The 15,708-nt window shown below is 49.2% G+C and overlaps 1 protein-coding gene across 7 annotated transcripts in view; it reads right to left on the bottom strand.

The window, feature by feature from the left end:
• The window catches only part of macrod2 (mono-ADP ribosylhydrolase 2), a 292,993-nt gene that overhangs the window by 199,011 nt on the left and 78,274 nt on the right, over positions 1–15,708 (bottom strand). For all 7 annotated transcript variants that reach the window (XM_055502342.1, XM_029175396.2, XM_055502341.1 and 4 more), the window contains exon 4: positions 8,115–8,144. In XM_055502342.1, coding sequence (XP_055358317.1) covers positions 8,115–8,144 — 30 coding nt within the window. The remainder of the gene's footprint in view (positions 1–8,114; positions 8,145–15,708) is intronic.

The raw sequence follows: 15,708 nt of genomic DNA, 5'->3' as shown, positions 1-15,708 counted from the left end.
AACACGCTCGCTGGCGATGGTGCGCAGGTGATAATGAAGTGTCTGGGAGGAGGAGGATCAGGCGGAGTGGTGGGCACGGTCCCCGCGGTTTAAAGGCTTCTCCCCCTCAGGACGGACGCGTGGAGCGTCTCGCACCTCGGCGCGACTGGCTGCGTGGTGTCACTGTCAGCGAGCGCACTGAGATGACTGCCGCGGCCCCGAGGAAGCGACAGCGGGGGGTTGTGTTAACGCAACGGTGGGCACCGCTCCCGGGGGACGCCCGGCGCTTCATCCGCCGACGTCCGGCTGTTTATTCTGCACAAGCGGGCCGAGAGCAGCACAGCGGGCTCGGGGAAAAGTGAAGATCTTCACCGGGGGAACGAGGCGGATGCAGACAGAGAGAGAGAGACAGACGGGAGAAGAGAGACTCCTCCTCCTCCCACTGCTCTTAGGAAAAGATGACAGCTTCCCTCTAGAGCTCGCTCTGGCCTCCTTGGGCTGAAACCTCAGTTGTCTGCGAGCGGCCTGTCAGGCAGAGCTAACTAGGCTGCCCCACGAGAGATGCAGAAAGCCTGACAGTTTGTTAGTAGCTGGCAAAAGGCCATGCTAGCAGGTCAGTGTGTGCACAGCAAGTGTCAAAGACGTGTCACCGAGCCACCGAGCAGCCTCGGAGACGCTCGTGTGAATATGGCCTTGCTCCGCGCCCACTGATGTTATTATTATTACTGCACTGTCAAATGCACACGGTAACTGAGAGTAATTGTGGCTCCGTGTGTGCGTTTTCCTGCATGCTGTTGCTATGCGTCATGTTTAGTGAAATACACGCTTCATTGTTTATGCAGCACAAACAATTGGGCGAGTGTAAATACAAACACAGGCGCTGGAATGCTAAGCTAGCCTTTACCCCTGTACCAGAGTGGGAGCACGAGCAGCCCAGAGGAAACGCAGGCTAACTATTACCTAATGGAGCCTTGTCTTCTAAAGGGGGATTCAAGCGGTGGGGTTTTTTGCTAGTTAGACATCCATTATTCAAACGCCAGGGGACACGTTCTCCGTCTGCATCATCAAGAGGAGGGACCCACTGAGGCCCGTCCAAGGCGGTGAGCGTGGTCAGAGCCCACTAGAGAGCTCTGCCCAGAGATGCCAGTGTATGAGATGTGCAGCGATGAGGCTGAAAAGACCTCTCTGGCAATTGTCTTCTAATAAGAATACCGTGATTAGGATTGTTAGCTTACTGCATGTGGCAGCAACTGTGGTACAATAGGTCGTCTACATGGGTCCTGGACCCAACCCTGAGACCTGAGCCCTATGAGGTTTAAGAGCAGCAGACTTCCCCCAAGAGGCCTAAATATTTTCATCATCATTCTCATCATCACCATTAAATAAAGGTTTCTTTGTTTTTATTATTGTTATGTAAAAGCTACAAACCGTGTGTGTGTGTGTGTGTGTGTGTGTGTGTGTGTGTGTGTGTGTGTGTGTGTGTGTGTGTGTGTGTGTGTGTGTGTGTGTGTGTGTGTGTGTGTGTGTGCGTGAGAGAGAGAGAGAAATAGGAAGGGAGCAGCTGGGTGAATTCATTCAACTCTGCCTTAATTATACCTCGGGCTTTAAAGTAAGGCCTGACGTGGATGTAAAACCACTAAAAGGTGTAAAATAAAACATCATCGTATCATTTATTTGAAACAACGTCGCACACTTCATACAGGTGAAGCGTACAGAGTAAATGGCTTGCTGTGACCTCCTGTAACAAAATTAATGCAAACTCAAGCTGCAGCCTTGAACACAAAATTTGAAGACTAGCTTTTATTAAAGGATGCAAATTAGAAAATGTCCTTATACACACCTTGCATTAATTGCTCCAGATAAACACTGAGGGCTGATGTGTCCTGTGTATTGGCAAGTCAACTGTCTGCATGTGGTTAAGCAACCCCCGCTGCTTTTTTTAGTGGCCTTCCCATGATTGTGAGACTATGGGATATGGAAGTGCCCCGCTAAGAACTGTCCCTGTCTGTCAGATCGCATCACTCCATCCCGCATTGCTGAGGGCAGCGGGACCAAAACTGACCACTGAGTCAACTGACAAGACAAGTCAGCATCCAGTTATCCCAGAATAAGATTCACACGCGCGTGTTTAAACTCGGACAGACGTGCGCACAGACGTGCGCACAGACATGCGACGGACAGACGAGTGCAGGATCCATCCCCAAAACAGCCACGGCAGAAATGGCAGGGACACAAATGTGCTCTGACACCGGGGTTGGTAATGCTTTGAATTGTCGAAAATCCCGACAACTGACCCAGAAATGCTGGGGAGGGGGGGTTGGGAGTGTGGACGCCTGTGCGCGATGCTACGCGCCGATCCCTAAACTGTCCGCTCCTAAACTCCTGCCCACTTCCTGAGCCCCCTGGCTGTTTCCTGCCCTCGCGATGCAAACGCGCCCACATCTCCGCAGCGGTTCAGGCGTCCACAGCACAATATGCCGGGTGATCGCGGAGCATCGCTCTCCCTGTCATCTGATGGAAGTCAAAGGCCGTGTTTGTTTCGTTTCAGAGAGAGCAGGGGAAACGTGCGGAGCGCAGAGAGAGAGGGCGGCAGAGGTCAAACGCAAAGGAAAACAAGCAGCTGCAATATGTTTACAGCAGCGGCCCTGAGGGTGGGAGAGGACCCAACTGCAAAATCAAACGCATTCATTTTCAACAGAATGACTCTAAAGAGACAACGCGCTTGTTTGCAGGCAACTGCAGAATCACAGGAAAAGCACAAGGCGTGCAAAAACGTACACACCACTCCTTTTTTTGTCAAACGGTAACATAATCCTGCGTCAGATGTGCTGTGCTTATCCTGCTAATTGTCCCGGGGTCTTAAATTACAGCTAGCAGAAATTTGCATCTGCACCCAACAAAGGGTCCAGATGTTGTAGGTTCTCTCATTCGCTACATGATGGATATGTCCACCAGTCAGAGCTGAAAGGCAGCAGAGACGATTCGCCAGGGGAAATTCTCCCTCGCCGAGTCACGGCGTCGCCGTAAGGTCGTGGGAATTAAAAAGCTTTATATGAAAGCCTTGTAGTAACTGCCTTCAAAAATAAATAGCACCAGAAAGATGCATTATCGCTAATTTATTCAAGCGATTGTGTTAAGAAAAAACATTTTGGATGTGGAAGAAAATCCAGCTGTTACTGCGAGTACCATCAACAACGAAGGGAAATGCAGTGTGTGTGTGTGTGTGTGGTCCTGCTCAGTGCCACAGACCTCCACACAGCTCCATGCGTGGACACGTGTGCCGTTTGAACCCCTTCCCTCGACCGCACTGCGGTGCCACAGATCAAGGGCCGCCGTCAGCCGCCTAATGACGTGAGCGCTGCAGGCGACGGCCGGCAGCTTGATTTACACACGGGGACAGAGATGAACACTTCGCTGACTGAGGGAGGGGGCGCCGGGACGCGCGGCGGCTCCACCGTGCGCCCGCGTTTACAGACGTGCGCTCCATAAATCCCTGGGAACATTTTTTTTTATGCGTCATCAGCTTGGACCCGGCCTCCTCTTATCAGCAGAGCTCTTTCTCACACTCCCCGGCCATTCCTTCTCCTCATCCCATCCCATCCCAACGCCTATCCTAAATATGGAGCCCACTGTTGTAGGCTAAAATGAATGGCCCAATCATGCGGCATCAATTAGTCCATCCATCACCGCTGATTGGAGGGAGGTGGTGGTGGTGGTGGGGGGGTTCATGGCGACTCTACGGTGGTGGCAGGAGGGAGACAAAGATGGCATTAAAAAGAGCTTTCGCACCGAAATGCAATTACCGTCACTATTTGGGTACCGCTAAGTGCAGTCCACCCGATGACCTTGTCTTGTTAATTTCAACAGAATGTCCTCTGCTGACGTCACGCCTGTAATTATAGGGTGGGATGATCTGACAGCACTGGGACGCCTGTCGCACCTTCATTTTTCAGCGTGATGACTGATGTTTCCCTGTAGCCACTGGGATGTCATTGCTCCTAATATGACTCCATATATAGCAATGGTCACCTCACCGGCTTCCATTCCAAATCAGGACACCGCTATGCAGATGTTACGGGTCCCATTCTCTGCAGCAGACATGCACCTTAGCATGAAGCTGACCTGGATCAGAGTGGCCACTAAACACGAGGGGATGAGGAGAGCCCTGGTGCACTGTGCTGACTGGGGGATCTTTGCATTCTGTTTATCATTTTGCATTATTTAGGCTACTCCATTAGGAAGCTCACTACCTCCGTCATAAGTTATGCAAATTGTAATGTTACGACCATCTGTAAACTGAGGCCCATCAGTCAAGCAAAGTGGCCAATCAACAAGACGTGTGGGTAATACGTGAGCCTGGAGTGATTCATCATATGAGGGACTCCAGGCTCCCAGGAGGCAGTGATGCTGTGACTGAGACCTACTGTAGCAGCATCTACCCCAAACCGTCACACAGCACCACCCCGCACGTCAACCTCCCCCCTCCTCCTGCACACAGCCCCTCTTATCCACTCAATAAACAAGCCCTGGGCAGGACCCAGACAGAGGATAATGGTTCACCTGGAGGTGACGCGAAAAGAAAACAGAGCTCTTTGAATAACAAACGAGGACAGATAAGAACGTGAGGCCTTTTGAATTCTTAACAAAAGTTTCTCTGAACGCGTCCAGAACGTGATCCTTTTCATTTCGCTAAGCGCGGATAGCATCTGGCTGACACACACTTATTGTGCTGATGCTGCATCTCATCGGTCAGATGAATCCACAACACATGCTCCACGTGTTAATTAGATTTGGAATTTACAGACATTTGAGCGCAGGTCGTTTCCTCTGAGCGGCCACTAATCACCCGCGTGGTCGCGTTGGCGCGACTCGGCGCCCGATGACATCTCGAGCTGCAGAGGAAGTCGGAGACCCCTAGGTGCATGGCTGCAGCCAGACGCGATCGCGGCGAGCATAATTAATCACATGCATTAGTCTGTGACTCACACTGCTGTTAAGGAAGATGGGGGGGGACACAGTGCTGCAGCCTGGGTTACGTAAGAGGCGGCGAAGGCTGGTGAGGCTCAGTGAGCGTTAGCAGCCCGTGGCTAAACGAGCCTGAGTCAGGGTGCGTGCGCCCCGTTGCTTGACTGGAGAGCAGGGTGCGAGGGCCCCGCCATTTGTTTGGGTGGTCTAGTTAAAGCCCGGCACTAAACGGGCAGCGGTTCCGGTTTGAATGCTAATGAGCCAATTCTCCTCCTGGATGGAGACATCAAAGGCAAATGAAGCTCCCCTCCGCCCGGCTACGCGGGCGCTGGCGGAGCTCGCGTTCGCCAGTGCATCAGGACAAAGTGGGGAGGGGAGGGATCGACAACAGAATGTTTACATTAGGCCTATTCTTTTGGGAGCGTGCCAGCATCCAGACGTGCTGTGACACACATCACACCGGCAACCTGGTCCCATTCATAATTAGCCTCTATTCACAGAGGCCTCATTTAGCATGCTATTATCAGACATCATTGTTATTTCCCTCTATGTACGTATGGAACCCCACCGAGACCAGCGTGTCTAACGTAGATAACGCTGCTATTTTGGTTAACCCCGTTGTGTACAAAGTACTGAAGACATGCAACCCAGGGAGACTTCCCATCTATGATTTCTAAAGGTTTAGTAGAGCACCAGGGCACTGGAAGGCTCTAACCAAAGCTACGGGTGCTATAATGAGTTTTTGGGTACAGGACAAATCTCAGCCGGAACTTTATTTTTCAGCCTATTTACAGCGCGGTGGATAAAAGCCAACAAAAGACTTGTTCCGCTTTTCTGGAACCACTCAGCAATGATGCACAAAGGGAAGAACTTTTCTCTCTCACCAAAAAAAAAAAAAAAAAAAAATCAACAAAGACATGAAAAAAAATAAGGAGAACTTCCAAAAGCGTGGACGCTAAATCAAGGCTTCGCACGGGCTTCACATACCACGAGCTGCGAGCTAAACGCGGCTCAGGTGTACAAGGCCGGCGTGATGGATCATCCTGTTGTGAAGCCGCCCCGCTGCAGAGCCCCGAGAAGACAGCTGGGAGATAAGGAGGACTCCGTATGAGAGCACATCTCCTCCTTCCATCGATCCTCATTGCCACCAAGGCAGGAGGTCCTCACATGCCAAACCACAGACGGAGACGGGGGGGGGGATCACAAAGAACAGTTTTGCAGGTTTAGCAGCCACCTCCGAGTGATAAAGACACTTGAAGATAAAAGCCATCTTGGTGCTGTGCAGATAAAAGACAAACAATGTAGAGCTTTGTTTTCGAGTAAAAATAACATTTTCCACTCTCTGCTAGATAACCATTATCTCTCCGCAGCTCTAATCACCTCCTCATTCTTTAGGAGGGCTTAAATAAGTGCAAGAAGGAATACTAATAAAATCACAGTCTGTTGTGGTCATTAGTAGAAAAGAAGGCATGCAAACCACAGAAACCAGCTACTAATACACAGGCAGGACAAAAACAATCATGAAAGTGAGGTGGTGTAGATGTAATGGTATTACTGCGGCTGACAGCTCCCTGAATAAACATCACCGTATGGATGGAAGTGTTTCACCCAGAGTTAATGGCTGAACTGAGTTAAGAGTGGAACAAATACCAATATTGCTGCTACATGTAAGCGCGTGGATGATATTGTCCCTTAACGTTTAGCATTAAAACACATGGACAATTACCAGATATAAATATGTCATAAGACATGAAATGCAACATCCCATAGCTCAATATTGACAGTTTGACAAATTTGCTTTCATTATCGCTGCTGCTGTGGTGAAACGGAGCAATCTGAACCACCTTAACACCTATTACGAGCTGAAGAAGCCGCATCAATCAGCGCGCCTGCATGTTATAAGATTCCGAAAACTGTAAAAAGGCGAAAATAACAATAATGAAAACATAATGGCAAAGAAAATTGCCTCTCGTGTTTCTCTGTACACGGCGAATCGATACCGGAGCGGCGGACTGCAAGCAGAGACGGACACCAATCAGACGGACAGTGCAGCTTTTCCAGCGGGCCAACTTGGTTATGGAGACGCACGCTCGTGACCTTTGGATCCAGTCGCGCGCCGTCTTTGGATGATTGTGTGCCGAGGGCCTCCTCGTGTCACCGATATGGACTGACGCACCGCGCCGCCGCGCAACAATGGCCGGGAAATTTGCAGTCGTAACCGCGTGTCAGAAGAGATGAGGGTCAGTGCAGGCCACACGGTGGGAATAAGATTTTAACAGTTGCGAGCAGGTAACCACGCCGAGGCTTTGATGAGGCTTTATGCCGGTTCTCGACACTGGAGGGCTGATGCGGAATAAAACACCACGTTTTATGCAGCAAAACACATAATTCTGTCTGAATATGCTCTTTTAATAATTGCTACATTTCCAACATGAAGAAAAACTGTGACAGACTCTGTGATTGCAAAATTACAGCGCAGGCTAGATTAGCATAGAGAGGGAATAAAATGGAATTTACAAATACTGATTATTACACTGACACATTGACTAATGTCTTACATTGAGGCAGGGATCACCCTGCAGACTTACGGCTGTCAGGAGACACATTCAAAGTGACAGCCAACGCAGATGGATAAACAGATCAGGGTGAAGCGGTGACCTTATTTCATTGTCATACTATTCCAACGTATCATCAAAAATCCCCCCGTGGTCTCAAATTTAACATTCCGCACGTAACTGAGGGCGTTTCTACCCCAACCTCTCATCTTGCTGCAGCGAAGAATGATTATTTCAATCATGTCACTGCAAAAGTCAAATATCAGAACAGAAGAACAGTGGGATCGGGCAGCGGCATTCTACTGGAGCTCCCTGCCCATTATTCCCACACCACGCTTGGCTGCCTCAGACTCCCTCCATCGCGTTGATGATAATTTTCTTGGGCAGGCTGCTAAAGTAATGGCCGCCTCTCGGCGCGGCGGAGCGCGAGGTCGCCGCGCGGCGCGCTCCGATGTTTGGGCCTTGCATTCAGCTACATTTAGCAGCGACACTCCAAGCGACATGGATACTAAAGCCTTCACGAACCCACATCAGAACATAGATGTGTCACGTATCCACATCTGACCACTAAGAAACTAAGACATGGTGTGGTGGAAAACGAAGGCGCTCACTCACCTCCCCCTCCTCCCAGAAGACTGGATTTTGCTGAAAAGAGGAGAAAACAAAGTCAATAAAGTTTCAGGAATAAACATTCAGTATATTTTTACTAGACTAAACAGAGTGTATATTGCTGTTATGAAACACATGATTGGAATCAAATGGCATTGTCTGTTTCAGGCAAAACAAGAAATAAAAGTCAAGCGTCTCATTTTAGTACAGCACACTCTCTGGCCTTGTTCAATGGACATATGACAAGGGTGATGTCCAACGAAACATTGTTAATTACAGGTAACTGAGATGGTGAATTCACTCAAATCCCAGCTCAGCGTCCTTCTGTTGATGAGCTTCAAGAGCACAAACAATCGAATCGCGTCTCAACAGAAGGCGTCGCCGTCCAAGTCATTAAAAGTGAGCCTATTATGGTTTTGCTCCGTCAGTTAGTGCCGTCCATTGCACATGACAGGAGCAGAACTAGAGGGGATTCAAAGTACACGTGTTAATGCGAGTGTTACATAAAGTAGGTAGCCGGTGTGTTTGAAGTGTCGCCCGTTACGGCGCGCGCTGGAGGAACCGCACGCCACAAGATGCCTTTAATGATCTTCAGACGCGGCTCCGGCGCGGCTCCGGCTGTCATTAGCAGCGATAGCGATCCCATTAAAGGCTTGTTATTTCTTGCACGCGTGCAAAAAAAAACGTTTTGGTGCACAAGCGACCGATAATGAACAAGTAGCATCAAGAAAAGCTCTCCTATTACAGCAGCAGGTCCGGTGGCCGGTATGTTTGGCCTGATTACATGTAGAAGGGGAACTTCTGGAGTTCACTCAGATTCCACACCTTTCTGTGGCACCATTACGGCTCCGCATTGTTCTCGCCTGAGCACTGCACATGAGTGGGCAGCGGGACAAAGAAAGCTCTCCTACTGCAAAATTTGTTCATCAAAGGGCTTTTGTTGCGTGTGTGTGTGTGTGTGTGTGTGTGTGTGTGTGTGTGTGTGTGCAGACACTCACACCGCATAAGCATAACATGCAAACACAAAAAACAGCAACTCAAACAGGGATGCGCTGACAATCCACTGTCATGTTTACAATAGCACCTCTCCAGGTTGTTCGGCGGTGAGAACGTCGCTCCCGTTCTCCCGGCCTTTGTTTAGCTCTGGAATCTGTCAGCTATCAGCCGCGAGCACACAACTCAAACACGCATCGGCGCCAGCGCGCCCTTTTTAGAGCGAGGGCGAACGCAGTGACGCGTCTGAGGCGCAGTGAATCGAACGCGCGGGATGGAGACGCGTGGAGCCAGTGCTGGCTCATGTGTGACCAGCGCAGATACGAGTATGTTAGTCTATCATCGCTGTCTAGTCTCCCGAGGAGCCGTCCTATTCCTGCGCTATTAAAACACTGGGGTTTAATTACCTGACATTATGGAAATGCATACCTGAGGGGGGCGCTTCATTTACTCCACATCTAATCAGAGATTGGAGATGTGCTTGCTAATCAGTCTGACACAACTCTCCTGTGTGTACGTGTGAGGCGGAGTAGTAGTATTAGCAGTAGTAGTAGTAGTAGTAATGAACGGAGTTGAGACGTTAAAAGCTTTCCGACCATGTGTGACAAGGTGAGATCACGGCAAATCACCCGCTGGGAGATGAAACAGCAACAGAGATCTCACGTCTGCAGCGGGTTTGATAAATATGGTGAAAGGAAGGAAAGGATGCTGCTCGGTACCCCGTGATACCCCCTCTACCTGCGGCCTCGGCTCTAATGATCACAATGAAACGCATGCGGAATGCCTAAACTAGTCAGGGTCGCGTGAGGAACGGGAAACTGCTGCTGGAGAAGCTCCCCCGCAGAAACAGCCCAGCAGTGGAGTCCATGAGCGTGTGCCCTATTCAGTATGACCTGACGGAGGAGTGCTTCAATTACCCTGAGTGAAAATCAAAGCAGAAATCCATATTTGGCCACATCCACCCCATAATGCATATTTTATAGTGTACGTATTAATTATAAACCAGCTCTCCTTGCTGCTTGTGTCTGCCCTGGGCTCACTCTGGCTATCTCGCCGAGGATCGACGCATTTCTCTCTTCAGGGAAGCAGAGGGGGAGCTAACAATTCGCATTGTCACATGACCTTCATCAGGCATCTACGTGTAGAGACGCTACCTGCACGTAGGTTTGTCCTCATTACTCAGGACATCACTGTACGCGTGCACCTTGAGAACGATGAGGCGCATGACGCTGAAGCCACGTCTGAGGCTGAACGAACCTGAATGTTTGTCGGTCGTAAAGCTGGGCCTCGAAGGCCTGCGGTGACCCAGTTAATGCGGAGACGCGGGAAAGAAAGCGACTTGTTGACTTGAAGTTTGTCAGCGAGTGCTGCCGAGTGAGAGTCATCCCACCGGCAACCACAACACGGGTCATAAATCTCAGTGGAAGGGCTCCCTAGACGGCCCGGGGACGGCCGCTCATTAGCCCGACCCGTCAGACACATGCGCGCCGTCGCTATGGGAACTCCGACTTCCCACCTGCCCTTTGACCCCTTCACCCGCGCAGAGGCCTCGTACATCCCTCAAACGGCCACGCGCCTCGTCGTCACAGCGTGTCCGCGCATCAGGCACGGAGCCGGTGGCCGCGAGGCCGGCCGTCGTCGCCGGAGCCCCAGATCACGCATTTAAATGGGAAGCGCTGGTGCATAACCGCGAAAAACCCCGAGGCGGTAAACAGATCCAGTGTCGACCTCCTGGTCTCTGCCACCTTTAAATATGCTCCATCGCACGCAGGCTCACCTTATCCTTAGCCGGCTCGCACACATTTCTCAATAGGCGCAGAGGTTAATGGTGTACTCCACTGTGGCTCTGGGATAAAAGGTGGGCTACAGAAACTAATAAAAAAGTTTTACGGTTCAGGTTGCCTGCCTGCTCCGCCGCAAATAGATAGGCTGCTGAGTCAAAAAAAATCTGGGTGTAATTTTTCAAAGCAGCCGCGCCCGCCGCCGCGCTGTGACGCTAGCGGCCTATCTGCGTCTGCGAATCTTAGCAGCTCTTTCGGTTAATATAAGAATCGAATGAACTACGAGAGCGCCGTTCTTGAGCGGCTGCGCGGATTGAGTTCTGACTCCAGCAAAGACGCCGTCAGCCGGACACAAGCTGTCCCCAATAAAAGGGACAAAGCGGGTCAGCAGAGCCTCCCCCTGTCCGGACGGCTGATTTGTTTTTAATTAGAACATTTCCTCGCAGCTAAATTGACAGGCAACAAATTAGCATCCACTCTACAACGAGCTATGAACGGAAGGCCGGGAATAACGAAGACAGGCAAAAAAGCCCGTCGTTTGTGGACCGGGTTGACACTTAGATAGTAATTAGACGCTCCCCTTCATAGTGTTCTGATGTCTGACATGTCAGCGCTGAATGTCGACGTTCAAAGAGGCAGTGGAGTGAAGGACTTGGGCAAATTCTTTTTGAGTGGCATAATGTGCTGCTCGACACACAGACGCGTTTCCACTCCACCAGCCTTGCTAACAAGCGCTGGTGCCGCGCGGGCACGGCCGCACGCACGCACGCAATCACGAGCGCGCGTGCGCCACTGGAAGCGATCGCGCTGGTTGTCGATCTCCAGAGCGCCGGCGTCTCGCGCCTGCGGGTGCTCTGAGTCGAAGGGAGGCCATTCCTGCCTTTAACGATGATAGCAATTTTATTTATTATTTTTATTTTTTATTCTCCTAAGTAGAAATTGAACTTAAAGGAGTCACCAGTTGTTGTGATGAGCGAGGAGCGGCAACAGTGGTGTTTTCCTATTAAAAATGCATGCTGCACCACACAAGCTGCCTCGCCTCATAATCCTGGTTGCCATTTTTGTCCTTTATAGCTTCTAACGGTCCCCGAGGAGCTCCATCGAGCCAGACGGACTTGTGGCGGAGGCGGCACCGTCCCAGAAGCGCGCTCAGAGCTCGCCTCTTGCCTCCTACGCAACGAAACGCAGGGCGCTCACAATGGCGCAACTGCAGCAGAGTTAGCTTAGCAGCAGCGGCTAGGCGTCGGGGAAAATTAATATTGTAATAACAACCGCGGCCTGAAATATCAACGTGTCAAAGTGTTTACTGAAATGTTAACTGCGTTTTTAATTAAGATGGCTGACGCCTGGGTTCTCGGTGGTGGGAGGGAAGCGCAACAAGACGTGCTTGAATGAGAAGCATACGTCTTAAAGGCTGCTGGAAACAAAGCAGCTACAGTAATAAAGTCTAATGACTTCTTCTGTAACTAGAAAACTAAATAAAGTGGCACAAACGCAGCTGCATTACACATTCCGCCCCGTTTTACCAGCTTACAGTACGTTACAAGGCCTTTCCCGTCTTGTAAACTTTTAGGGGGACTTCGCTGCAAACCTTTCCTCACATTCATTGGCTTGTTATGTTAAATTGATTCGGGGGAAGGTGACAAAAATCAGGAGTCATTTCTCGCGGCGCAGACAAAACCTCCATTTAGCTGCACGACGGGCTGAACCTCCGCTGAGGGGCTTTTTCCACTCGCAGCCAGTCAAAGATCCACGGCCTTGAACAAACAGCTGGCGATTCCTCAGTCCAGCTGTGATTCAGTGGATTTGTTGATGGTCAGAAACTTGCGCTTGATTTTACTTTCAAATACTCATTACCCAGTTTGTAGACAAGGACTTTGTTATATTTTTATCACGCGGTGGAGGGTGGAAATGAGGTTGTTTATGCAGCTTCTATCGTGAACTACTGTACGGCAGAAGTGTTATGATGTCTGTATGAATCAACGTGACGACGGGCTGGTGTCACAGTGATTAATCCCTTCCCTCCGCCGGCTTGTCACCTTCATAACAAAGCAACAATAGCAGATGCCAAAGCCAACCCTAACGTCTATTGTTATAATTACCTGACCTTCAAATCCACATTAATGAGACCGGGATGATCCCATTCTCTTTCATCATTTGGCTTCCAAGCCCTCCTTTTATCTAACAAGGTCACCTTTCGCAGCTTTGCTTCTTCTTCCTCAAATACACACCCCCCTCATAAATATACATCCACCTGCATCTGCTCAACCCTTAATCGGAGGGAAAGGAGCTGGGAAATTACGCTGACATAAAGCTGTAGGTGGGCTCCGGAGTCGAAATTTGTTGTTCTTCTGAAGTTCACGCCAGGAAAAAGTCCATGCCACCAAAGTTACAAAAAACAGCTTTGCTAACGACTGAGGGGTTGCTTAAGTATAGTTCTCAACACTGGAGACAAAGCCTGTTAGCATAAACAAGACAAACAAGGGCTCTGGAAGAACAGGGAGCTGACGGCAGGGTTCAATCCATAATCACAGATTTGTTGTGGATGTCAAAACAACACAATCTGCATTGGGCGACTGTGGAAAACAACAGATATTATTTATTTGCTCTATTACTTTTGATCCACATCTTCCAAAAGTTTGTCACTATAGTGGAATTGGTGAATATTAATCAGAAAGGACTGAAAGAGTACAACAACAGTTCAAATTAAATCACAGTCTCTAAAAGGATACAACAGAACAGAGACATTTCAGCTAATACACATCCATCCCGACATAAGACAGGGTGTTGGCCCTCCTCACAGGGCCCAGTGTCACTGCACAGCTGGGGCAGCTGCATATTATGGCTTTATCCAGTCCCATTTCTGGACTTATCGGCCTCATGCTAATGTTGCCTCCCTCTCACTGGTGATCAGTCCTGTTGGTGAGGTAAAAGACCCGCGCGGCTCCTCGGGGTGTTCACAGTCCACTGCCCCCAGCTACTGGCCTGCTGGGCAGCCAGACAGCTCCCCTCACTATATCCAAATAACATGGCTGGGATTTCTCCAGATGGAAGAACCAGGGCAGCATTAAATTGGAGATCCTCGACTACTGAAGTGTGGTTTCTGAATCCACTTCCTTTTTATATACCACTGCTTTCACTTCACAGAAAATAGACATCTGGAATTGAGGATCTTGCTCCTGATGGCCAGGCCAAGGTATATACACTCACAATTAGAGTCCATATAGCTTAAGTGCAGAACATTGCATTAAGAAAGAGTGCATTGTCTTTTTTAACGCTAAACGTATTATAACTTCTCTTACTTCCTTAACAAAATGCACTTAACCAGCACTTAAGAGAATCCATTCCCACCAGCGTCTATTTGATCACAGCAGTGTAAGTGTTGAGGTGATGTGTGAAATGAGGCCTGGCTCCAGAAGTACTCCGTTTATGTCACAGAGACTCATCTCCCCGGAGCCCCAAAAGCAATCAGGCTGGAGCAACTCAATCATAAGTCCAGAAGGCATGTTATTTAGGCTACCGTAGTGAAAAAGCATTTCACAAAGCAAAGGCATCGTTTCCTCTGCTTATCAAGCAGCCAAAACAGAGCGCGCATCTCTGTGTGAGGAGCAAAGCGATGCGTTAAGGGCCAACGCGGCAACTCAGTGTCCGATAACGAAGCTCTACTCTCGATTAGGCAACAATAATGACTATACACACTAATCAAGAGTATGGGGCTGGATGTAATAAGCCGTTACAAGTTGACCAAATAGAAATACAGAAGCCGGCGTCTTAAATAGAGTGTAACAAATTGTAAATAAAGACATCAGTCCAGTCTGCTGACGGACACAATGAAAGCCGTAACATAAATAGGCCAATCATTAATAGATCATCTCATAAATAATCATAGGTGTATTAACATTAACAGTGACAGCTGATTTGGTTTGATCATAATGGGAGGTATTTACATCCAGACGGTTATTTATTTCTCCCACTTTGTAATGGAAATAAAACTGTTTTGCACCTCAAAGGGATTGTTCCAACCCAACTCACAACCGTCCCAAATCACAGGCCACGTTTTCCAGGCAGGAAAACTCTTAAGAGAATTAGCGGAGAAGAACAAAAAGCTGGGGAGCTGTTGGGGTTATTACTTCGCTGCCCTGTAATCTTTAAAGCTCGCAAGCAGAGACCGACTGTATTCTGATATCACACTCGTGTACGATACTGAAGTTTAAACAAAGCACGGTTTTCATATACAGCACAGCTCACCGGCTTTTAAACATTAGTGGAATTAGCGTCAATACAGAAACGCCACGGTCGGCGACAATAACAGCGCAATATTGTTTTGAGCTGCCTCGGTTGGCATCGCGCACGGATCACACGGCGTTCGCTTCAGCGACTAAAAGCGCTCGCACACAATCCCAGCGGACGGCCTCCCGCTCGCTGGTATCTGCAGCCCTTTGTTACGACAAAACAAAAAGACAACCTGCTTCGGCTGCTTGTTCGAGGAGACTCGAGAAGTATGAAATAGTAATGCGCAGCGCTGACGCCCCGGAGAATTATACAATCAGACAGGCAAAGTGTTTTCCTCTTGGCAGCGTCGACAAACAAATCAGAGCCTGAATTATACATTGAATTGGCCAGATGACAGATTTCATTTCATCTTTCATGTTTTTCCTGCAGAATCGAGCCTCAGATTGGGTTTATAGGACGTGCACCTGTGCGACAACACCCAGGCTGACGCTTTGATGACATTTCATTGATATTTAAACAGAGAAGACAGAGTCAATAGAACCTTTGCAAATCACCTGGGGATTCAATATTAACCTCATACAGTAATAACCAGA

This window comes from Betta splendens, chromosome 15, assembly GCF_900634795.4.
Source record: "Betta splendens chromosome 15, fBetSpl5.4, whole genome shotgun sequence".
Lineage (NCBI taxonomy): Eukaryota > Metazoa > Chordata > Actinopteri > Anabantiformes > Osphronemidae > Betta > Betta splendens.
Note: the sequence above shows the minus strand (reverse complement) of the source record. Positions and strands in the feature narration are given on the sequence as shown.